General features: G+C 47.2%; 1 protein-coding gene across 1 annotated transcript in view; it reads right to left on the minus strand.

Annotated features, from left to right (window-relative positions):
- The window catches only part of LOC137420701 (slit homolog 2 protein-like), a 709,809-nt gene that overhangs the window by 236,695 nt on the left and 446,718 nt on the right, over positions 1-26,396 (minus strand). The window contains exons 10-12 of the mRNA XM_068105981.2: positions 25,874-25,945; positions 22,828-22,899; positions 18,589-18,660 (exon numbers count right to left, since the gene is read on the minus strand). Coding sequence (XP_067962082.2) covers positions 18,589-18,660; positions 22,828-22,899; positions 25,874-25,945 — 216 coding nt within the window. The remainder of the gene's footprint in view (positions 1-18,588; positions 18,661-22,827; positions 22,900-25,873; positions 25,946-26,396) is intronic.

Genomic DNA, 26,396 nt, shown 5'->3' on the forward strand with positions numbered 1-26,396 from the left:
TGATGATGTGCTCATTAACCGGATGAGGGATTCGCAGGTGATGGAGGAGAAGCGAAGAGGAAGAGGACCCGGTGTAAGTGGTGACCAATATGGTCGTGCGTATGATGCGCCAGGGGATTTAATAAGCTTGGGGGTCGAGATAGACCCGGGTGTTCGTGAGAGGCCGTTGGTGAAGTGTGCGACAGGTCTGGTGTGCGAAAGAGGAGGTGTGCGAGAAAGTCCGACTCTGGGGTGTGTGAGGAAAAAGTGTGTGCCAAGGATTGAGGGTGCTGGCGAGAGTGAGTCGGTCGTAGCGCGTGTGCGAGGGAGCACGTGGAAGCGCGGTGTGGTGAGTGTTACAGAGGGTGTGACGGGAGAGTGTGCGCAAGAGTGTGCGCGAGAAAGGTGTGTGCCGGCCAGGTGCATGAGGAAAGAGTGCGCTGTCAGAAGTAAGGAAGAGTGTCCACCTGTGGTGAGTGTTACAGAGGGTGTAACGGGAGAGTGTGCGCGAGAAAGGTGTGTGACGGACAGGTGCATGAGGAAAGAGTGCGCTGTCAGAAGTAAGGAAGAGTGTCCACCTGTGGTGAGTGTTACAGAGGGTGTAACGGGAGAGTGTGCGCGAGAAAGGTGTGTAACGGACAGGTGCATGAGGAAAGAGTGCGCTGTCAAGAGTAAGGGTGAGTGCGCTGTCAAGAATGGAGGTGAAAGTAGTGAGAGTGACATGGAGCGTGAGTTAGTTGTGACAGGTGAGCGAGGATGTACACCTGGGATGGAAGGATGCACACCTGGAATGGTAGAGCGTGAGTGGGAATGCACGCTGGAGTTGGTGGTGAGGCACGTGGTTGGGTGTGCGAATGAGGGCACACCTGTGATTGTCACAGAGGAGGTGACCGAGGAGGGGGCGCGAAGCGGTGTATTGGTGAGGTGTGCGAGCAACGAATGTGTGCCAAAGTGTTCGGTGGTCAGGTGTGTGACCAAGGCTGTGAGTGGAATGAGTGTACCTGGGTGTGTAAGGAAAGGTACGAGGAGCATGGGCACGGCTGGATGTGTGAGCAAGGAACGGGCTGCGGGGTGTAAGCGTCCAGGTGAAGCATCGACGTTACACGGGTTAGAGGTTAGAGCGACTTTTAGCCGAAGCAGGCCCTCGGTGCGTGCCGGGCCTCGCTTTGAACGGCCGCGTCCAGGCTCCACTAGGCGGAGCTGGCAGCCCGATAGAAAGGGTCGTCATGGCGACCACTTTTTGGTGAGACGTGCCGGCAGGTCGAGATCGGGGCATTGGATGGCTCCGTGCCGAGATGGTGCGTGGGATCTCGGCCCGGGTAAACCTCCTTCCCTGCACCGAATGCGGGACGCACCCAGCCGCTGGCACAGAACAACCAGCATTCATGGCTTGGCTTTACGAAGCCGGGCTTTGGACAGGAATTGGCGCACCGAGAGGTATTAGTGAGTCGACTGGGTGATGAGGTTAGTGTTTTGGACCCAAAATTAGAGAAAAACAAAATTTGATGATTGGCAAGGGATTGGCAGTAGTGATTGGCAGATGATGGGTAGTGATTGGCAAATTTTTGATTTGTTGAAATTTGATGTGCAAAATTGGTAGTGAGAGACCCCCGATGTGGTGGGATGGCATCCCTGCCACCCTTCCCATGAGGGGGGCAAAGGAGCAATAGTTTATTGGGTGTATGGCAGTGAAAACTAGCCCGGGTGGGTTAGGTTATATTGATAGGGCCCTAGAAGATGACAGTAGGTAACGTTAAGTTTAGTTAGTGACTGATACCTGTAGTGGGGACGCAGGTAGATTAGTATGAATGATAATGACGTGGGAGCGCAATAGTTTAAAGGGACGACTGGGAAGCGCAAGTTTCAGAAGGGAGTAGTTAGCTGAGATGATGCTGTGTGTGTGAGAATTGAACAGGTGTGATTGCACAGGTGTGCAACTGGACAGGTGTGTGGAGCAGTGTATGAGTAGTGAGTGTTGTGGATCAGCGCGAATGCGCTTGGGGAGAGAAGGGTGCAGGTGGCACCAGGTGTGAGAGCACAGGTGTGCAAGTACAGGTGTGTGGAGAGAGTTGGAGTAAGTGGTACGGAGTGGTGTGCATGGTGCGAAGGAGTGGATGGGGGAAGAGTGGACCCCTTTCACGAGTACCCGGGGCGGGTAGTGTAAGTGTTAGGTAGAGGGTATAGGTAAGTTGTGGTTGGATATTGGCATTTGTGGTGCGGTTGCAGAATGGTGTTGTGAATGGGTGCATTAGTGTTGTGGAAATGGCGGGGCGTGTAGCCTGTTAGTGTGTGTAGTTGGTTGGGCACTCCACCACTGTGAGGATGTCGGCCAGGTGAGGCCGCAGGTGGGCTCTGGGAGCCGGTAGAGTTGTGGATGGGGCCCGAGGATCCGGAGGATGGACCCGGGTAGCCCAGTGCCAGAGAGGGCACCGAGTGGGGAGAGTGCCAGAGGGCCTTCCCCTGGTAGTTAGGTTAGGGTAAGGAGCAGGTAAGCTCGGAGGCAACCGCAGTGGTGGAGGTGTGCAGGTGGGTAGACCCACTGGGAGAGGTACACGCCACAGCCCAGAAATTGTGCGAGGGCACCGGGAGATGAATCGGGGGAGTGAGACCCCAAATTGAAGAGCACCACAGTTTGGCCAATGGGAATTGGTTTTTAGAACCCAATAGTGTAAGAGGGCCAATGGTTTGGCCGGAGAAAGACCCCGGGTAGTGTAAAGTTAAAGTCATTTAGGAAATAGTTAGGATTGATGAACCTGTCGCACCATACGCAGCCACTTACCTGTGGTGATGATGATGACTCCATACCTGTGTTTTCTTTGTTTGTTGCAGAAAATGAAATTGCTGTGTGGATTGTCAGACGCATCACGACGTGGATGAGACATTGGGGTGATTCCATCTCTCCCTCCCTAGGAGGGACTGATGATGAATTGGTAATGGCAAATTTTGATGTGCAGTTGGAGATGGCAAATTTTGATGAGAGTTGAAAATGGCAAATTTGATTGGTTAGGAGGGAGAGAAGACGAATTTGGTTTATGGGAGGAACGGGGAAGACAGTAGGGATGTTTGTTGATTTGTAAAGTAGATGTTTATGGGTAGTGTTGTGTTTTGTGGATACAGTAAGGGGTAAGGGAGGGGCCATGTAGGTTACCTGGTGGGGGGGGGGGGCGTACGATAGGAACGTACCTGTCTCACCTGGTTCCCATGTGCCCCCAGTGTGCATCACCTTACATTGCGTGCACTTTTGCGCCCTTACCACCTTACTCACTTGTTTCTTCTTTTGTCTCCCACCTCCGAGGATCTGGCTTTGGGGTAGAGAGAGAGGAGAGAGAGGTGCTGGCTGCGCAGTTGTGGGCCTGCACTTTCGCTGTTTGCTGCCGGGATCGATACACCATATGGACCGCAATGTTTGTGGCCACCCACAATGGACCGCAGTTCGTTTGCGGCCAAGCACCACCCGGGGATGGACCTATGGGTCAACGTGGCACCTATGCCATACAGGTGAACCACTTTTAGTTAACACCAAGTGCACCACAAGAAGAGCAAGAGACACCTGCAGGGTTAGGGGTTGTCGAATTTATTTTTATTCCAATGAACAATGGTGACTGCACCGATTGGTGGTGGGGTGGTGCTTTTGATGCTCGGGAAGGGGTGCTCTGCACGTTATTAAAGGCCGTCGGCCACAGAGCACTCGTGGGTTGGTGTATCGATGCTGGCAAGCGTGCTCTCTCTATGCATAACATCTGCATGTGTTCCTCCAAAAACAGGTCCTGGATCGTAGTGTAAATATCAGCGTAGTCTTGTGTAAATAATGCTCCCTACCGGCTGTATGTTTAGTTTGAGAATTCTTTCCGGATTCGGTTATCCTGTGGGTGTGTTTCTGAGAGGAGAAGGGTGCAACGTCGCAGGGGGACATATTTACTCATTTGTGAATATCTGTAAAACTGTCGCACTCAGGGTAGAGTTAATAGTAGAGGGAACTACATTGCGTGCCACACTAAAGTAGGTAAAAATTTATCGGGTCGGGACGCCCCGAGGGTAGAGAAGGGTGCAATGTTGCGAATATGGAATTTGGCCTCCATATCCGCTTGTAAATATTCCCCTATTTTCCCCAATACTCCCCAACTATCCCCAATCCCCCATTCCCTAGTCCCATTGTCTGTAAACAACAATCAGTAGAGCCGACCTTCCCCTTATTCCCCCATTAAATGTCGTGCCCAGGTCCACCGCACCACACGTAGACAACTTTCGGACATCTTGCTAGTTATTCTTAGTCTATGTCAGTTAAGGCCTCGTTTTTCATTAATTATGACTCTTCGTTGCACCAGAATGTGATTATATGGCACCAGTAGTGAGTTTAGGACCTTTCCCATACCTCCTTCCATCTTCTTCCACAACTATAACAACAACAACAGAGGAGATGGGGGCGGCGCGGGGGGAGGATGCGTCCTCACACCGGCTCGGCGCTCCACGGGGTTACCAGAGGGGCTGGCTGTCAGCTCCTCGTCAAGGGCGGAGCCTGGTAACCCCCCCCCCCCCGCACCCAATCAGAAGGGCGGACCGATTCCATCTGGGGCGGAGCTAACGAGCCGAGGGCGTGTCACTCCCCGCCGGATATACGCGGCCCCGCGCCGGATGTGACGTCAGATGCGCCCCCAGCTGGAGAAAGAACGTTGCCTGCGATCGCTGAAAGGAAGAGAACCCGCCTGTGAAAGAACGTTACCTCCGAGCGCTGTGACCTCCCCGTATCTTTTGGACCGGACTGTACCCTGCTTTGAGCCAAGAGTGCACCTTGAGCCATCGCTACCTTGCCTTTCCTAGCCATCAATCCCCGTGTGAGTCAGCCTTGTCCCGTTTGCCTGTCTCTGTTGGGGAATAATATAAGATTGTGTCTAAGTGCTTGTCTTTCTATGTTGTACCTCTCGTCCCTGTAATCTGACCTTCCGCACGAATATAATCTCCTCCGGAGGTCTTGAGAACCGTATCCCTGGTGTCTGTCATTATAATTCAGCCGTGTGTCTTCTTTTTCCTTATTGAGCCAGCGTGGCGCGGCTTCGTCAACGTTCGAGTACAATCGGGTAATTTGTGCGGACACGACGGCCATTCCGCTCGGCCCACCTTAACATCAAAGTCGTGTCTGTAACAATATTATATATATATATATATATATATATATATATATATATATATATATATTGTTGTGGTTTTGAGAATAAAGGCAACCCCCCTTTAGTTAGTTGCACCACAACATGTAGCCTCGCTTTAGTTCAGTTATTTCTTATTAAATGTTAAGTATAGTCTCCTTCCCAGTGTTAGTATGCGTTGAGACAGGTAAGTAAGGGTCGGCCTGATTGGGCCTGGAATGCCATGTGCTGGGCCTGGGACAAGTCTAGGAGGCCCGAGGGAGGAGCTAAAGGGGAGTGGCCAACAACGGCAGCCAATGGGAGCTAAAGGGGAGTGGCCAACAACGGCAGCCAATGGGAGCTAAAGGGGAGCGGCCAACAACGGCAGCCAATGGGAGCTAAAGGGGAGTGGCCAGCAACGACGGCCAGGGGAGGTCCTTGGAACATTCTAGTGGGACTCCAGGGGGGCTATAAAACCAGGCCCCGGACCCCCGAACTCTCTCTCTGTCCCGGGATTCTGAAGCTCTCAGCGCTCTCTGTCCAAGCTCTCTGCCCCCGAACTCAAGAAGCTCTCAGTGCTCTGCCCAGATCTCTGCGTTCTGCCCCTGCTCTCTGCTGCCCTGTTATAAGCGCTCTCGCAGGACGATCTCTTCCGTGGCCCTATACTCCGGCGACCTCCCTGCCTGGGCTCCCTGCACGTGCGCTTTTGCCTCGCCGACTTCGGGACACGCTGTGTGGATTCCCGTAAGTGCACGACTGGAGGCCGACGTCTTTGCCACGAACATCCTTGAGGGACACGCCCAACGAGCCGTCCGGGGCGAGCAGCACCAAGCGGCCGCGCTTTGAGTGCGTCCTCTTCTTCCTTCCTTTCCACGGGTGAGTCAGAGGGCCCTTGTCCGGGAATTAAGTAAGAACGGTTAAGTTTCTATCCTGTGTCTCTTTTCTCTGGCCATTGTACATTGTGAATAAACCTGTGTTTTGCTTCCAACTTGGCCGTTCACGTCTCTTCACCATTGGCCTCACATTGCACGAGATAAAACCGCTCGATCGGGGTCCTAATAATTAACAGCACGAGTCACGTGACACGCAAACCGCTCGGGCGTATCAACCCAGCGTGACTCGTGTGAGGTTCATCCCCCGTCCTCGCAGCGGCACGTGTATCGAAGGTACTCGGGTATTTGACCGGAAACCCTTCCGCGCACCCGCTGCGGGGTTGGCGGCTGGAATTGCTTAGCAATCCGCCCCCACAAGTGTAAAGTGGGTAGCGGCCTCGTGGACCCGAAGCTCGAGGGGGATAAGGGCTTAATCCCCCCTCAGTACGCCGACGGGCTCGAGATCTGCAACAATGTATATATATATATATATATATATATATATATATATATATATATATATTGTTGTGGATATGGGATTTGCATCCATCCATATCCGCTTGTAAATATTCCCCTATTTCCTCAATACTTCCCAACTATCCACAATCCCCCATTCCCTAGTCCCATTTTCTGTAAACAACACTCTGTAGACCCGACCTCCCCCTATTTCCCCCATTAAATGTCGTGCCCAGGTTCACCGCATCTCATGTAAGACAACTATAGGACATCTTGCTAGTTATTCTTAGTCTATGTCAGTTAAGGATTCGTTTCCATTAATTCTGACCCTTCGTTGCACCAGAATGTGATTGTATGGCACCGTTAGGAAGTTTAGGACCTCCCAATACCTCCCCGCAGCTCTTCCTCACGGTTCAGCAACAACAACAACAACAACAACAGCAGCGGCGGGCGCGGGGAGTGTGCGTCCTCACTCCGGCTTGGTTGGTAGGGGGTGTTGGGAGGGCACCAGGCCTTTCCAACGAGCCGCCATCGAACATGTGCTCGACGGGGTTACCAAGTAGGGGCTCGCTGTCAGCTCCTCGTCAAGGGCGGAGCCCGGTAACCCCCGCACCCAATAGAAGCGGCGGACCGGTCCCATCTGGGGCGGAGCCAACCAGCCGAGGGCGTGTCACTCCCCGCTGAGCATGCGCAGGAAGAGGGAGGTGACGTCAGATGCGCGCTAAGCTTGGAGAAAGAAAGACGCCACCTCCGAGCGCTGTGAGGCCTCCCTGCATCTCTTGGACCGTGCTTGATCCTGTCCCCGAGCCAAGGTGCACCTTGTGCTATCGAACTACCTGTCCTTCCCTGCCATCAATCCCTGTGTAAGTCAGTCTTGTTCCTTTTGTCTGTGGTCTGTCAGGGATAAGATAAGACTGTAACTAAGTGCCCATCTCTTCTGTGTCTTTTACCTCACTCTACCTTGTAATCTACCCCTTTTCTCCACCACTAATTATATCCTCCTCCGGAGGTCTTGAGAACTGTACCCCTTGCGTCGTTTCATCTATCCCAGTCGTTGTGTCCTTTCCATCATTGATTTAGCGTAGCGCGATTTGGCCAACGTTCGAGTGGAATCGGGTGAGTTGGGGAAGAATCGGGGGAACTGTTAGGTCGCGGTGAACCATCCGCTCGGCCCATAATAACATCTAACCGCGATCATTAACAATATATATATATATATATATATATATATATATATATATATATATATAAAATATATATATATATATATATATATATATATATATATATATATATATATATATATATATATATATATATATATATATATACACATATATATATATACAGGGTTTTTTTTTTTTTTTTTTTTTTTTTTTGTATACAAGATCGAGGCTCGTGAAAGAGCGAACATTAATCACACAGAAAGACAAACAGACACATAAAACAAATAACATCGGGAGCGGTAGACAAGATGGGGAGAGAGGGGGAAGGACACAAACACAACATTTGAGAGCAGGGACCGAGAGACATGGAGACATCGAGAGCACCCACTCTGATATAAATGAATGTTTAGTACTTTCTAGGTGGGATAGAAAGCTAAAACTTTGCATACTAATGCAGCTTGATGCCAGCATCCCAGGAATTATTTTTTTTAAACAAAATCACAGGAAAATGTCTGGAAATGAAAATATCCAGAAACTGTACCAGACTCGGTCGAGTGCATACCGCCGCCAGGCTGAGCAATTTACGTTTTGCATTGCACTGATAAGACGGATATGCATCCAGAGCTAATACAAAATCTAATCAGCCTGTTTTTTTATTACCTTCCCAATTCATCCACCTATCTTCATCCAAATCCATCCACAACTCTTTGAAATATTATGCTATACAGTCACGTGAAAAAGTAAGTACACCCACCTCATGTAAAGTTTTGACTTTTTCAACATATTTCAACATACATCGATTTGATCTTCATTTCACCAATATTGATAAAGGTGATATAATACAGGCAGTCCCCGGGTTACGAACACCCGACTTACGAACGCCCGTACTTACGAAAGCCTATGATGAAAAAAAAAAAAAAATTTTTTTTTTTTTGTATACAGAATCGAGGCTCGTGAAAGAGCTAACATTTATCACAGAGAGAAAAAAATCAAACAGACACACAAAGTATATAATAAGGGGAGCGGTAGACAAGAGAAATATAAGAAAAGCTCTGTTCAAGCCACCCTTGATGTTTACTTTAAGAAAATTGACCAGCACCAGGTCCATACTCTCCAGCACCAGGTCCATCCTCTCCAACACCAGGTCCATCCTCTCCAACACCAGGCCCATCATCTCAGAGAGATATATCAAGGTATGATCGTTTCAAGGTTTGCAAGACATCAATTGAAACGAGAGTAAGTGTTAACCTTTAATCATTATCTTTTCTTTTCTATCCAAACAGTTTAAGAAATGTTTCTTTCATGTTTTTTATACCTATAGATGTTTTAGGTAAAATATATACAATATACTAAGACAACCATTTGACTAATTGACGCTAGATGTGAACTGTACGTAACTGTTCCTACTTACATACAAATTCGACTTACAGACAGACTTAAAAACGGAACTCGTTCATAACCCGGGGACTGCCTGTATAACAAATATCATGAAACATTTACATTTTGTAGTCCATTGTATAATTTAAATAAACATAAATGCAAATTTCGCATGTGGAAAAAGTAAGTACACCCTTGGCTCTAACAGGTGGTATTGCCCCCTTTGGCAGAAACAACCTCAAGTAGGCATTTCTTATAACTGTCTACCAGTCTCTGACATCGACTGGGAGAAATTTTTACCCACTCCTCCATGCACAATTATTTCAGCTGTGCGATGTTTGAGGGGTTTCTTGCATGCACAGCTCGTTTCAAATCCCCCCACAACATCTCGATGGGATTTAGATCCGGGCTTTGACTTGGCCATTCCAGAACCCTACATTTCTTTCTTTTCAGCCATTCCTTGGTGGATTTACTGGTATGTTTAGGGTCATTGTCATGTTGCAAGGTCCACCTTCGGTTGAGCTTCAACTTTCCGACAGATGGCCTCACATTATCCTCAAGCACCCTCTGGTACAATGAAGAATTCATAGTGGATTCTATGATGGTGAGCTGCCCATGTCCTGATGCAGCAAAGCTGCCCCAAACCATAATATTTCCACCACCATTACATGCTTTACAGTTGGTATCAGGTTCTTGTGGTCAAATGCTGTCTTTGGTTTTCGCCAAACATTTCTTCTGGTACTGTGGCCAAATAGCTCTACCTTTGACTCATCTGTCCGGAGCACATTGTTCCAGAAGTGCTGGTCTTTGCCTAGGTGTTCATTGGCAAACTTTAGTCTTGCCCTGATGTTCTTTCTGGACAGCAAAGGTTTCCTCCTGGCACACCTCCCATGTAGATCAAATTTGTGCAGCCCCTTTCTAATGGTAGACTCATGCACTTTGACATCAACAGTGGCAAGAGCTACCTGTAGGTCCCGTGATGACATTCTGGAGTTCTTAGAGACTTCTTTCAGCATCTTGCGGTCTGCTCTCGGGCTGAACGTGCTGGAGCGGCCTGGCCTGAACAAGTTGGCAGTTGTTTGGAATCTTCTCCACTTGTACATGATCTTCCGGACAGTCGAATGATTGATTTCAAATTTTCTGGAGATCTTTTTAAATCCCTTCCCAGACTTGTAGGCATCTATAACCTTCTTTCTGAAGGCCTCAGAGAGCTCTTTTGATCTAGGCATGGTGACACCACACACTTCAACAGCAAAGAGCAAACCAAACTAAATGTCTGAGGTTTAAATAAGACAGGTTCCTCCAAGACCCTCTCTAACGATGTTCTAATCATTTGCACCTGAGCTGGTGCACCTGATTCTAATTTTAGGTATTTGAAGTAGTGATAAATGTAGGAGTGTACTTACTTTTTCCACATGCAAAATTTGCATTTATGTTTATTTAAATTATACAATGGATTACAAAATGTAAATGTTTCATGATATTTGTTATATTATATCACCTTTATCTATAAATATTGTTGAAATGAAGATCAAATAGCTGTATGTTGAAATATGTTGAAAAAGTCAAAACTTTACATGGGGTGTACTTACTTTTTCACGTGACCGTATATTGTTTTTGGCTCCATCACTCAATGGTGAAGAATCACTTAAACAATTAAAAACTTATCCTATCCGGATTTGGAATTTCACCAAAATTGAGTCAATTCGTCATTGTCACACCCACAACCTTTCCCCTAATTTTCATCCGAATCGATCCATAACTTTTTGAGATATCCTGACAGATATCCTGCTGACAGACAGACAAATGTGAAAACATAACCTCCTTCCACCTTCATTGGTGAAGATAGCTAAAGTCGGTCTCTGCAGACTTGCTCTGCTAATGGCGTGTCACGTGACACAAGACAATGGAGCTTACTCTCAAATGCTTGGGGTCATTGTACTGTTGGAACCTAATCTTCGCTGCAGTCTAAGGTTTTTTTGCCTCTCAATCAGGTTCTCCTCAAGTATTTGCCTGTATTTGGCTCCATTCATTGTTCCCTCTATACTTACAGGTCTCCTAGTCCCTGCCGATGCAAAGCATCTCCATAGCATGATGCTGCCACCACCATGCTTCACAGTAGGGATGGATGATGAGCTGTGTGTAGTGAAATTATACCAAAGTTGAACCCGGGAGTGATACTCGCTTAAACCACTGAGGGGCGTCTATAAGACCTGGGACATCCGCGACGCTGAGCCACTCCTGTGACATTTACTATGACATGTAGTCCTGTAGTCTTGAATGGTACGTACCCGCACATATATGCTAGACTCGCTTGCTTTGACTATTATTATCAGTCCTTTCTGTATGATACCAAGATCCTGATATCTATTGCATGATTGTATTTTTACAGGATGATGCCAGAGATCTAATTGTGATTAAACCTACCTATGGGACAAAGTTGTGGACCTGATTGATTTCCACGACATTTAATCACAATTAAGATCTACGGAAATGGCGGGACACAAGATGATCAATGTACCGACACTCGGCGCCGACCCACAAGCTGAGGATTCGGGCTCGGAGTTCACTCACTGGCTCAAAACGCTGGAGAACCAGTTCGGCGCCCAGGATGCCGTTCCCACCGCTGAAACGAAGCTGTCTGTGCTGCAAACCAAAGTCGACCACCGCGTCTACAGGAGCATCGCACGATGTACGACGTACGATGCCGCCGTGGCAGAACTAAAGCGACTTTACATTAAGAAAAGGAGCGTGGTGTACAACAGGCATCTGCTCGCAACGCGGCGTCAACAGCCCACTGAGTCGATCGATCGCTTCGCCCAGGAGCTGCGACACCTCCTCGCAGACAGTACTCAAGAGGTGCGGACCCATGAGCAAGTCCAGGACGATCTTGTCCAAGATGCTTTCGTCTCTGGGATCAGCTCTTCAAGTCTGAGACTCAGACTTTTGGAGACAGCTGACCTGACGTTCGCGGAGGCACTATGGGTGGCCAACGTTTACACTGAGGCCCGGGAACAATCTACCGCTTATGACCACGCACGGGTCGTTGCGGGGACTTCTCAACTCGCGCAACCGGAGAGGGCTACTGCCGAGGATACGGGTGCGGACTCCACTACGGCCGAGCCCCTGGCCGCTTCCGAGGTGGACTCGGCAGCGATAGCAGCCAGGCCAAGGCCTGACCGAAACGCGACATGTTACTTCTGTGGCAATCGACAGCATCCCAGGTCGGCGTGTCCGGCTTGGGAAGCAATATGCCATTTGTGTTCTACTAAAGGACATTTTGCAAAAGTCTGCAAGAAGACCGCGTGGGGCACACGAGCTGGCGCGACCTTGAATGGGCTTATCGCTGAGCCAACGGACCGAGCACAGAGCGGGGCGCCTCACCCGGCTTTGATGAGCGGTCCTCCTCCTCGCGGGCCCCTGGCTGCACGCATGTCCTTGGTGAGATACATCGGGCCGCCAAAACAAATGGCGCGAACACGACCGGCCGCGGAGCGACCGTCCTTGACTGGCGTTCGAACGCCCTCCTAAAACAAATGACAAGCTTCTGCTTTGAAAGCTCCTCCTGTTCTGCAGCAAACGCTGCACGTGACACGAGCGCCATCCGACGGCAGCTCGTACGAACTACACGCTCTTGCTCCAGCACATGAAAGTACAATTGACTGCGATCTTTCGCACGTGACACGAGCGCCATCTAACGGCAGCTCGTACGAACTACACGCTCTTGCCCTGGCACGACCAACTATGCGTTTGGCATGGGGGCCCTCCGGAGACTGCTCAAACGACCAGAAAACTGCAGCCGGTGTGGGATCCACACGCGAGGAGCGATCTTCTCGCTCGGACGGCACAATACCTGCCGGATCTTCCGGCCTTGATCAGGCCATTATTCCGCTCATGGTCGAAGGCATTTTTGCGCGGGCCTTAGTCGACACGGGGTCTACGGATAGTTTTATCGATCAGCGGCTGGTGCGTCAACATGGGTGGCCGGTCCTCGGGACTACACGACGGATCTTCATGGCCTCCCAAGGACTTAGGCTCAGCACGAAGGGGGAATGTCGATTGAAACTTGTGATACAGGGACGCATGTTTCTAGATGTACATCTCATGGTCTTGCCTGCATTATGTGCTGACATTCTGTTAGGACACGATTTTCTTAAGCGACATGGACGTTTGGAAATGGAATTCGGTGGGACGGACATGCTTGCTGTGTGTGCACTCGCGAGAATGGAAATTGAGCCTCTTTCGCTGTTCCACCACCTGACCACTGACTGCATTCCTGTAGCGGTAAAATCACGCCGCTACTCACGAGCAGACGCGCAATTCATTGCGGAGGAAACGGCCCAGCTCTTAAAGGACAGTATTATCGAACCTAGCCGGTCGCCGTGGCGGGCCCAGGTCTTAGTGGTGCGAAGTGAGGCCCATCGCCGACGCATGGTAATCGACTACTCACAGACGGTTAATCGCTTTGCACAGCTGGACGCCTACCCCTTACTGGGGATGGACGCGCTAGTACGACAGGTGGCCCAGTACTCCGTCTACAGCACTCTCGATCTGCGTAGTGCGTATCATCAGATCCCCATCTCTAGGGCTGATCGCATCTATACCGCCTTTGAATCGGGTCAAAGGTTATACCAGTTCACCCGACTACCTTTTGGGGTGACGAACGGGGTCGCCTATTTTCAGAGGGCTATGGACGACCTCGTTACTAAGGAGAACTTGACAGATGTCTTTGTATATCTTGACAATCTTACGGTTGTGGGTATGACCAGGGGCATCACGATGCTAATCTGAAGCGCTTCCTCAAGGTCGCGCAGAGGTATCGCCTAACCATGATTGAGGCTAAGTGTCGTTACTCTCTACGCACGATAGATATTTTGGGGTACACCGTGACCCATGGCTCAGTCTCTCCGGATAAGGAGCATCTGCGACCTTTGCTCGATATGGCTCCGCCTAGCGATCGGGCTTCGCTGAAGCGCGCTCTCGGGCTGTTCGCCCACTATTCGAAGTGGGTGCAAAATTTCTCCGTGAAGCTCCGCCCCCTCGTGGCCTGCGACACGTTCCCCATGAGCCCGGCCGCCTTGGCGGCCTTCAGGCCGACATCGCTGGCGCCGCTGTGGCGACGATCGACGAGAGCGAATCTTTCGTCTTAGAAAGTGATGCCTCGGATCATGCGATAGCGGCGACTCTCTCCCAAGGGGGGTGCCCTGTGGCTTTCTTTTCGCGTACTCTCACCTCTGCTGAGCAGAGGCATTCGTCTGTCAAAAAGGAAGCGTACGCGATCGTCGAGTCGATTCGGCGATGGCGACCGTACTTACTCGGGCGATGCTTCCAAATCATCACGGACCAACAAAGCGTTGCGTTCATGTACGACACCTTACATGCTCAACGTATTAAGAATGAGAAAATCACTCGCTGGCGTATCGAACTCGCCGACTTCTGCTACACCATCAAATACCGCCCGGGGAAGGATAACCTGGTCGACGACGCCTTATCAAGGCCGGCTACGTGCGCGGGGATCGTAACTTTGGAGGGACTGCGCGCTTTGCACGACACTATGTGTCATCCAGGGGTGGCGCGTTTCGCTCATTTTGTGCGTAGTGGTCATCTGCCATACTCGATTGAGGACATCCGCCGGATCTGCCGTGACTGCGCTATATGTGCAGAACTCAAACCGCGTTTTTACAACCCTCCCATGGGGACGCTGGTTAGGGCTACTAGACCATGGGAGAGATTGGCAATGGATTTCAAAGGACCGCTGCCGGAGTCGAGCAGCTCTCGTTAGCTGCTCACTATCGTTGATGAGTACTCGCGATTCCCTTTTACTTACACGTGCGGGGATATGACGGCTGCCACGGTCATACGGTGCCTGCAGAATTTGTTTTCGATGTTTGGGTATCTGGCCTACGTGCATACCGATCGGGGTGCGGTGTTCCTGTCTCAGGAGGTGAGAGGTTATTTGCTCCAAAACAATGTTGCTTCGAGTTACTCCACACCGTACAGACCCCAGGTGAATGGGCAGATCGAATGCTTCAATGGGATTATATGGAGGGCCGTCATTCTAAGCCTCTGGACCCTCGGCCGGGGTCTCGATAAATGGGCTTGGTCGCTACCTGCGGCTCTGAACTCGATCAGGGCTCTCCTATGTACGGCTACGAACCAGACTCCTCACGAAAGACTGTTCCACCACCCTAGAAGCTCGGGTAGTATCCGATCTTTACCCAGCTGGCTCGCTGAGCCGGGGCCGGCCTATCTCAAATGAGTGGTGCGCACAAGCAAGTACGACCCCTTTGTAGATAAGGTGCAGGTACTCCAGGCTAATCCCGAGCATGCTCGTGTGATGACGGCAGATGGACGCGAGTCCACTGTCTCCGTACGCCATCTCACCCCTTGTGGGGTCATCGACCCTTATAGGGATACCGACGAACCGATCTACGAGTCTATGGACTCTACCGAAGCTTCCTCTATGGAACGTTTGCCGTCACTTCTGTCGTCACCTACACCCCTGCCTGAAGGCTCTGAGGTGCCCCCTCCGACACCTGCCTCCAGCGGCTACTCCGACGCAGGGGACTCTGGGCTTGGGGACGCCGTACCCAGTAGTTTCCGGACACAAGCTGGCAGGGTAGTTCACCACCCCGACCGCTACGGGTGGACCGACTGACATGGAATGACGTACCCCAATCAATTAATGCTGACGCACACTTGAGATCTGCCTAGCGGCAGTATAGTTCTAACGGCGGGGAGAATGCAGTGAAATTATACCAAAGTTGAACCCGGGAGTGATACTCGCTTAAACCACTGAGGGGCGTCTATAAGACCTGGGACATCCGCGACGTTGAGCCACTCCTGTGACATTTACTATGACATGTAGTCCTGTAGTCTTGAATGGTACGTACCCGCACATATATGCTAGACTCGCTTGCTTTGACTATTATTATCAGTCCTTTCTGTATGATACCAAGATCCTGATATCTATTGCATGATTGTATTTTTACAGGATGATGCCAGAGATCTAATTGTGATTAAACCTACCTATGGGACAAAGTTATGGACCTGATTGATTTCCACGACACTGTGCTTGTTTTTTGGGGGGTTTTTTTGTATACAAAGTCGAGACTCGTGTATGAGCTCACACATTAAACAGGAAAAACATAAATGGAGACATAAAACATACAATAAAGGGAGCGGGAGACAAGGAGGGGAGTGGGAGGAGAGGGAGTGAACCACAACAACGTCGAGATTAAGGACATTGAGAGATCTGTGGAAGGGAGAGGGCTTGGGCAGGGGATAGGGGTACACGGTATAAAACAAGTGGACACTACTAGGAATTTCAGGAATGAAGTTGGGGATTGAAAAAGGTGGATTTGGGGTGTATTAATGGGGGTAGAAAAGATCAAGGTTTTGGATGGGGGAAGATAAGAGATGGTGGTGAACAGCTGTTTTAAAGACCTGGAGGGAGGAGTGGGATTGAGGGAATTTAAGGGAGTGAGGGAATTTGTTCCAGAGGCGGGAGAAAAGAGGAATGAAGGAGTGAAGGTGAGCAGAGAGTCTTGATTTTGGCAGTGTAACCATAAGAGGGTTGCAGGCAGATCTTGTGCGACCTGCAGGAATATTTGGGGGACAGCGCACAGACAGAGCTGGGGGAGCTAGGCCAGAGAGTAAGCGGTAGAAGACAGAAAGTCCACCAACATGCCTGCAGTGACCGACTGAAAGGCCCTCAGAATCAGCTTCTTTGTGGGAGATACCAATGATTCTGAAAGCTTTGATTTCTACAGCATGAAGCCAAGCTAGGTGTGAGGCAGGAGCACCAGCCCAGAGGGGAGAGAGGTATTCCATTGAGCTGCCAATGAAAGCTTTGTATGTGGTGAGGAGCTGAGAGGTGCCAAGTAAGGACTTCGCACAAGGGAGGATGCCCAGTCGGCGACTGGCTTTGGAGGCTAGCTTGGAAAAGTGGTTTTCATGGTTTCTGCCAGACGTAGCACTTTGTATTCAAGAGTTCAATTTTTGTCTCATCAAACCACCGAATCTTGTCTCATGCTCTCTGAGTTTTTCTCTTGCCTTTTTGCAAACTCCAGGAATACTGTCATATGCCTTTTTCTTAGGAGTGGCTTCCATCTGGCAACTCTTCCATAAAGCCTTGATTTGTGAAGTGCTGCAGAGACTGTTGTCCTTCAGGCAGGTTCTCCCATCTCAGCCAAGGAACTCTGTCGTTCTGTCAGAGTGGTCATTGGGTTCTTGGTCACTTCCTTGACCAAGGCCCTTGCCCGGTTGCTCATTATGGTCAGATGGCCAGCTCTAGGAAGAGTCTGTGTCGTTCCATATTCTTTCCATTTCCTAATGATAGAGTTCACTCTTTGGAACTTTCAACACTCTAGAAATTGTTTCATGCCCTTCTCCAGATCTATGCCTCTTCACAATACTATCTCGTAGTTTTTTTTTTGTTTGTTTTTTGTAGACTGAATCGAGGCTCGTTCATGGTGGAGTTTCTGCTCTGAGATGCACTTTGAACTGTGGGACCTTGTATAGAAAGGTGTGTTTCTTTCTGAATCATGTCCAATCAATTGAATTGGCCACAGGTGGACTCCAATCAACTTGTAGAGCCATCTCGATGATGACCAAAGGACATTGGAAGCACCTGAGCTCAATTTGGAGTGTCATAGCAAAGGGGTTGAATACTTATTGACTCACAATATTTCAGCTTTTTATTTTTAATTGTTCTGTAAAAAGTTCTCAAAAAACAAATTCCACTTTGACATTATGTGGTATCATGTGTCGATCAGTGACGAAAAATCTCAATTTAATCCATTTTTAATTTAAGCTGCAACAACAAAATGTGAAAAAGGTCAAGGGGTGTTAATACTTTTTGAAGGCACTGCATGTATGTTTGTGTGTGTGTTTGTGAGTGTGTGTATGCATGTATGTGTGTATGCATGTGTATGTGTGTATGCATACATGTACTGTATGTATGCATATGTATGTATTTATATGTATGCGTGTGTGTGTGTGTTTGTGTGCGTGTATGTATGTATGTATGTATGTATGTATGTATATGTGTGTGTGTATGTATGTATGCATATGTATGTATGTGTGCGTGTGTGTGTGTGCATGTATGTGTGTATGCATGTATGTGTGTATGCATGTATGTACGTATTTGTGTGTGTGTGTGTGTGTGTGTGTGTGTGTGTGTGCGTGTGTGTGTGTATGTATAGGTGTGTTTGTGTGTGTTTGTGTGTGCGTTTGTGTGTATGTGTGTATGTGTGTATGTGTGTGTGTGTGTATGTATGTATTGACTTGGCCATTTGGTATGTGTGTGTGTGTGTGTGTGTGTGTGTGTGTATGTATGTATGTATGTATGTATGTATATATATATATATATATATATATATATATATATATATATATATATATATACATATATATATATATATATATATATATATGCATGTATATGTTTTTACATCAAAACCAATGGTTCAAAAATTGTGACAACTTCCTGCAGATGTGTTTATGGAATATAAATATGAATTTTCTGCTGAAATAAGGAAGTGTGAAAGGGTGGGGATCAGGGGATTGGGGGGTTGGAGGGGGGGGGGGGGACAGGATGGAATGCATGGTACTCACAGTAGCTGAAGCGAATATAATCCATCAAAAAGTCCTTTAGGAAGCTCTGTGATTTTATTTCCATAAAGGACACTGTGGGGTCATCAAGGTGAAAAGCAGATTTGTACGTTTGGTGAATGCGGGAGTAGAAGAACAAGTTAAAATATTTTGATGAGTCAGCATTCATCGTATGGACATCTTAATCATCAGTCTGCTCAATGTACAGCATTCAGTCATCTACATATCACACAAGAAAGAGTATAAATGTGAGCTCTCTCCTCATATATGTCATGTATCATCTTCAATCACTTCTTCTTACTCTTAGCTCATCTGAACATCCTTATACAGACTTGGCATTTAATATGGAATATTTTTTTTGTGGGGGTGAACTTACTTTTCAAGATGACTTAGAACCAAAAGTTCATTGGAATTATGTTGAAACTATTCTAGATTTTGTTAATGTGACCTTTAAAAGAAACAAAAACCACATTTGACATTTTGAAGCAAATAAATTGATCCTTGAAAGTGATGTAAACTGATATCGAACTCAATTCATGGACAGTAGTGTTAAACTTCTGTACGTTTTCCAGAAGTATCTCTTTATTTTGCGCATTAGCCAAAAAAAATTTCAACAAAAACAAAAGCTAAATTATGACTGGGATTACGGACAGTAAAATTACAGTTCAGTACTTCGTGTTACCCCCACGAGCATTCAGGAGAGCACGTACACGTTGAGGCATGCTGTTCACGAGATTTGCCAACGTTTGGACAGGAATCGCTGGCCATGCAGTGACAATAGCCTGCTGCAATTCACGCAGAGGTCGGCTGCTGGTCCAAGTGGTCGATTTGACGCGTTAATTCTGCCCACAAGTTCTCTATCGGATTCATATCCGGGGACATGGCAGGCCACTCCATATGCTCTACACCATGGTCAGCAAGAAAGTGTTGGATCATGCGAGCACGATGAGGCCGTGCATTGTCCTCTTGGAAGACAACGTTTCCTCGAAAGGCTGCACGAGCAAATGGAAGCAATGTTTCTTCCAGAACGACCCTGTACTTGAACTGGTTCAGGTTTCCATTCAGAACAACCAGGTCAGTTTTGCCCCCTGCATGAAAAGCAGCCCAAACGGTCACCCCACCACCTCCAGCATGGACTCTTGGCACTATACAATCTTCTTTGTGGGCTTCATGCACTTGTCTGCGCACTCGGACGCGGCCATCTTGACGATAGACCAGAAATCTAGACTCGTCACTGAAGGTCACGTGATTCCAGTGTCCTGGCTGCCATTGACGGTGCTCTCTGGCCCACTGCAATCGGCGCTGGCTGTGTTGTCTGGTGAGGCGTGGCTTTCTCAGGGGACGCCTGGCACGATAGCCTGCTTGAACCAGTCGTTGGTTGACTAGCCTTCTGGATACAGGCACATTTGTCAGTTGCTGCCACTCAGCCCTAAGCCGATTAGCTGACTTGGTACGGCCATTGCGGACTAACCGGTGCAGCTGGCGATCATCCCTCCTTGTGGTTCTGCGGGGACGTCCTGGCCTCGGTATTGGAGTAGGGACACCCCTCTGCGCATTTCGTTTCAGGATCTTTGACACCTGGCGTTGAGTGATGCCATACTGCCGAGCAATAGCACGCTGTTTCATGCCGTAATTTCGTTAAGCCACCACTCCATGACAAACAGCATTGTCGAGTTGACAGACCATCTCCAGAGGAAGCGGCAATAACTTTTGGAGACGTGCAGCAGTTGTTTTCCACTAATACAGAACACAACAACCCTTGTATACCCGACTGTGAAGCCAATCATCAAATGCACCTGTCCGTACATTTTGCCACGCCACCTGTGATATAATCCTGTTGTTGAGTTCTTGCTGTGACAGACAATCAGTGACATGGTTCTTTTAACAAATAAATCACCAAAGTGTAAAAGAAACTCACCAGATTGATATACTGAGTTAAGAAAGTAAACCCGTCAAGAAAAAAAAAAAATTCCATAATAAATGCCAAGTCTGTATGTTTGTTCCCTTTCTTTCATACTCCCCAAACCTTCCGTTGTCCACCCCATCACCCACCCCTTTTCCTATCAATGTTATTTTCATAGATTTTCACTTCCACCGTACATCATATGTAGATGGCCCAATGGCCCATGTACGTAGCACAGAAATTAATTCAGAGAAAAAGGAAACCACAAAGAGCCAAATTTTTTTTATCGATCTCATGTCACCACAAGAAAAGCGTCAAATAACCTCTTGCAATTTCTCATGATATCCAAGCGAACTGTGACGAGAATCTAACCAGATCATGAATGTTTTGTCAGAGAGATGAGGCTCGTTTTGAAATGAAAAGGACACCATTGAGCGTCCTTACATTTTTTTTGTATATAGAGTCAAGGCTCGTGGAAGAACTTGTACACCGAATGGATCAGGATGTAAGAGGATAAGGGGAACAGTAGAGAGAGGGGGAAACACCAACAGCAGAGATGAAGGACAAGATAGATGCACACTTGGACAAATAATGGGTGTAGGCAGTAGGGAGGAATGAGTGGCAGTGAATGACACATAGGTAGATAAGATGGATAAAGACGGAAGCTCTCAAGAAGGAAAAGATGTAAATTTGGAAGGAGGAGGACTTGGGTGCCGTGGGGATGTGGGGGAGGAGAAGTTAACGATGGTAGAAAAATAAATGGTTTTTGATTGAGGACGATCTGAGATGGTGGCGAACAGCTGTCTTGAAGACCTGGAAGCATGAACAGCTGTCTTCAATGAGATTGAAGAGCATGTGGCAGTTGGTTCCACAGGCAGGAAAAAAGAGTGGTGGGGGTGTGGGGATGGCAAACATGGTAAGGGCAGAGGATGCAAGACCACAAAGGAGGCAGTGGAAGACAGAGTGATCACGGACCTGTGGGTGATGGGAAAGTCATAGGGCCATATACAGGAGATTCCATCAGGTGGGAGATTCCAATGATCTTGAAGGGCGTGGTTTCTATGGTGTCAAACTGAGCAAGGTGTGACGCAGGGAGCCAGACCAGATGGGAGAGGTGTGCCGTGGTCAGGTGTGCCAAGGAAGGAAGGTCAGGTGTGCCGTCGACCGGCTTTGGAGGCCAACTTTGAAATGTGGTTTGTCCAAGAAAGATCATGGCTGATAGTGAGAACCAGGAGTTTGAGTGACTGAACTTCCTCAAGAGGATTGTTATGAAAGTAGATGAGGGGGGTTGCCAGACAGACGATCCTTTCAGACAGAGATAGTGTGAGTGTGAGATTTGGCAGGATTGAAAGACATGTTCTATGTGTATGACCAGCTTGTGACTTTGTGAAGGTGTGAAGAGAGGGAAGAGGCTGCAGCCTGCCTGTTTGAAGGATGAGGGATGTCACAAAAGAGGGTGGAGTCATCAGCAAATAGATAGAAGATTTTCCAGAGAGTCAAAGAGATCATGCATGAAGATCAGGAATATGACTAGGTCCAGAACACTTCCTTGGGATACTCCAGCCTTGACAGGGAGAGGAGATGAAATGATTCTAAGAGCCACACGTTGGCTACGAGAGTAGAGTAAGTCAGTCAGCCATGTGTGGAGTTGTCGTTGGATTCCATAGGCAGACAGCTTGGAGAGCAAGGCGGGGTGCCAGACTGTATCAAAAGCACGAGATACGTATGTCCAGAGAGACTGATCTCATGTTTGACATTGAGGGCCTCCATCCATTGTTGGGTGAGAAGAAGCAGCATGTCCAAGGTAGAAGTGACATCGTCTGAAACCAAATTGGTGATCTGAGATGAGATTGTTTGAGAAAAGGAAGGATTTTATACGAACTGCGATGATGGATTTCATGACCTTGCTGATAATTGGAAGTAAGCTGAGTGGTCTGTAGTTAAAGGGATCCGTTTTTGCACCTTTGTTATGTAATATAGAGATGTTGGGGAATTTCCAAGGAGATGGAAGATGACATAGGGCAAATGGTAGGGCGAACATGGCAGAGAGAGGATCTGTAAGAGCAGCAGAACTAAATTTTAGAACATGTGAGCTTGGACTCTCATAAAGACAACCAATTATGTATGTAACCTTTTCAGGAGATCATTTACCAGATGTTTACTAAAAGTCAGCCTCAGAGGTGTTTTCTGTAATGAACCAAGCAAAAGATTTACCAATCAGCAATAGCTTGGGAAATGTGGGCTCAGGTACAAATTGGAAGAAAACAGTTTGCAATGATCATTGCATTTCGTGTGATGGGAAAAAAAAATTAACATTTTGTTTGAACTGCTGTACTCACAGGGAATTGAGGTTCCGCAATCCATGGAAGGCATTTGCAGCTATTTCCGAGATCTGATTGTTACTCAGGTCACTGGAAAAACAGAGAAAACATGCATTCTTAAACTCTATGGCTGTATTGTATCCAATTTGTTTGACTCGGTTTACCACAAATATATATTTTTTACATGGCCGAAGCTAGTGGAAGAGCTAGGACAGAACATAGCAAAGGAAACAGCAGGAGAAAGGGAAACACCAACATCAGGGTGGAGGAAGAAGGTAGACGGAGAGATGGACAAACAAAGGATGCAGGTAACGATGAGGGGTAGGAGACAAAACTACACTTATTTAACGGCCCAATTATTCCCACCTTAATATAGGAATAACTGGGAAAGTCCACTCGGGAAAGTTTTTGGCTCAAGTCTTTTACGAACAACCTGGCCAGACCTGATGGACGAAGAGGCAGGAAATAGGAATTTGAGCAGCTAACTGGCGATAACTCGCCAACCTTTTGTGGAAATGAACGGAGCATATTTAAAATGTCTACCCAACTAGGAGATGGGAAATTAAGTTTCACGTCAATCCAAGGAAACAGAACACTGTGCTGCAACACCCTGCTTGCAGAACACCAATGTGAGAGTTCATCGTCGGATCGGGAATCTGAACCCACCAATCCAACAGTTTATTTTACGATCAAGAATGGAACCCAGACGAGACAGATCGATGGCATGTGCACTCTGTACCAACCTGTCAATATACAAGGAAGGAACACTAATTAAATGAGCACAGTGTTACAAACAAAAATTGCTGTTAAAAAGTATCAATTTTTACCTCCACCACCCAAGGTGGATGGAGGTTATGTTTTCACCCCTGTCTGTATGTATGTCAGTCTGTATGTCAGTCGCCTACAGGTCGCAATTTTCAACCGATCTTCACGAAACTTCACCAAATGGTAGAGTTTGGCATATAGTCAGGGCCCATAGGGATATTTTGGGGCCGTTTGGTTCAAATTCTTCCAAAAGCACCAAATTTGGCCCACATGTTGCCCATGCCATACTCTTTCGATTTTTGACGGGCGCCAAGAGCGGCGCCCCCCCCCCCCGGGGCCCCATATTGGCGAAATACTAAATGGCCGCCACCCGGATTAGAGGAAAATCAGTTAAATAACCAAAAGGGTTGGAACATGTATGATACCACTTTTCAGGGGTTTTCGAGGTCGAGGAATCCAATTATGATGTTATTTTGATGATTCGAGGTCAAGGTCAACCCTCAAGGTCATCTTAAAGGTCATTTTTGAGTCAAACATGTCGGTTTTTGAGTTTTTTGTCAAGATTTACGCGAGGTTCACCATTTTATGTTTCTGGGTTGGGTAATCGAACTCTGACCTTATTTTTGACAATTAGAGGAAATATTTACATGTCTATTTCCTAATTTTCAGGCATATGCAGTTCATCAGTCTAATTACAAAGGTACGGATTTTGATGTTTTATGAACTGTATGCCATATCCTTGTGTTTAATTTTTGTGCGATCATGATCCGGGTTCATGTATACATGATTGTATACATGTCATAAATATGACGTCACAGGTCATGTGACCTGGCGGCCATATTGGATTTTATGAAAACCTTAAAAATGGATCCCTGCCTTCATTTTTCGATCGATTCATTTTGAACTTTGACCACTTATAGTACGCCATGTGATTGGATGCATATCCTAATTATGACGTCATAGGTCAGGTGACATGGCGGGATGGACCGGTATGGTCCCCGGATCATACCGCCCTTGGCGCCCGTCAAAAATCGAAAGAGTATGGCATGGGCAACATCTGTGCCAAATTTGATGCTTTTGGAAGAATTTGAACCAAAATATCCCTAAGGGCCCTGACTAATAAGCAAGAAGCCTATTGTTTTGGGGTCAAAAGGTCAATAGGTCAACATAGGCTACCATAGGTCACCATAACATAGGTCACTAACCGTCAAATTTCTTAAATTCTCAATTTTCATCCGATTGACTTGAAATTTGAAGAGCATTTGCATATCTCGTCACTGAATTCAATCACCAATTATTTTTGAGGTCATCATAGGCCAACAACTTATTTTAGGGATTTCGCAACTATCGTGCTATGCACGACATACTTCTTGTTTGTTTGTTTGTGAACAAGATATCTCAAAAGGTTGTGGACGGATTTGGACGAAACTTGGTGGAGAGGTTGGGTGTGTGACAAGAACGAATCGATTCGATTGTGGTGAGGATCTGAATAATGGATTCGGATATGAGAATTATTTAATCTTTCAGTGATTCTTCACCATTGGGAGATAGGGCCTAAAACCGATCATAGCAGGATATCTCAAAAATTATGGATGGATTTGGGCGAAACTTGGTGGACAGGTTGTGTTTGTGACAAGGACTAATATATTCTATTTTCGTGAATATCTGAATATGGATTCGGATATGAGAGCTATTTAAATTTTTAAGTGATTTTCACCATTGAGAGATAATAGGGTTAAAACCGATACATAGCAGGATATCTCAAAAAGTTATGGATTGATTTGTACGAAACTTGGTGGACAGGTTGCGTGTGTGACAAGAAATATTATATTCAATTTTCGTGAAGATCAGGATCCGGATCCAGCTCGTAGAATTTTTTTTACGTGATTCTTCACCATTGGGGGATAGGGCGAAAAACGACATATAGCAGGATATCTCAAAAAGTTGAGGACAGATGATTTGGATTAAATGTGATTCTGTATTGTGATTTTCTGGTCTACTTTGGGATACAAAACGTAAACTGTCCACCTGGCGGAGGTATGCTTTCTACTGAGTTCAGAAATGCAACAGAGTGCTCATTTTCCCCTCATAAAAATTTGATTGGTGTATGTCAATCACAAGAAAAGGACACGTGATCACCATTTCAAGCCAATCAGATACATAGGATATCAAGGTTACATGCCCATGCATTGACAAATCATTAAGGATGCAAAATGCCATTATTTACATAAATGTTTGGCAAGAACAATACAATTTATATTGTGAGAAAACTAAGCATTTATGTCAATCGCTGCCTTACATGCGTCGTATCTTCTTATAGGATGTAAAAGCCTTGGGGGGAATGGACTTGATGTTGTTCTGCTCGAGGCGTCTGTAGGAAACATTAGCATAGCCATAGCAAGCATCAGGAGGTAAGATTGCCCATAAAGATATAGGCTGTCCCATAAAATGAAATGCATCATCCAATTGGAATTGGATGTGGCTGTCCACTGAGTGCGCATTGTTGCATTCATTAATGTTGTTGACATATTCTTTGTGGAGCTGGGTTGGAGTTGTGAGGATTTTCACCGTGGATAAAGCCACTTTGAGGAGCATTCTGTTGTTTATATAGCACAAAATGAAGGTCAAGTTTGAAGGGGAACCAGATTAACGATTATCAAATGGCGAAGAAATTGCATTTCCCTTACAACGATGCCATTACTGCATCCTCCGTCTCGGAAAGGCTATTGGATTCCCAAACAATTCAATCCATGTTATGTTCTTTGCCTTCGCAGAATGTTAGTCTCTTTCCAATTTCACTACATCGTAGTGGAAACTCCATT

Source organism: Myxine glutinosa, chromosome 2 (genome assembly GCF_964187855.1).
Source record: "Myxine glutinosa chromosome 2, kmMyxGlut1.1, whole genome shotgun sequence".
Lineage (NCBI taxonomy): Eukaryota > Metazoa > Chordata > Myxini > Myxiniformes > Myxinidae > Myxine > Myxine glutinosa.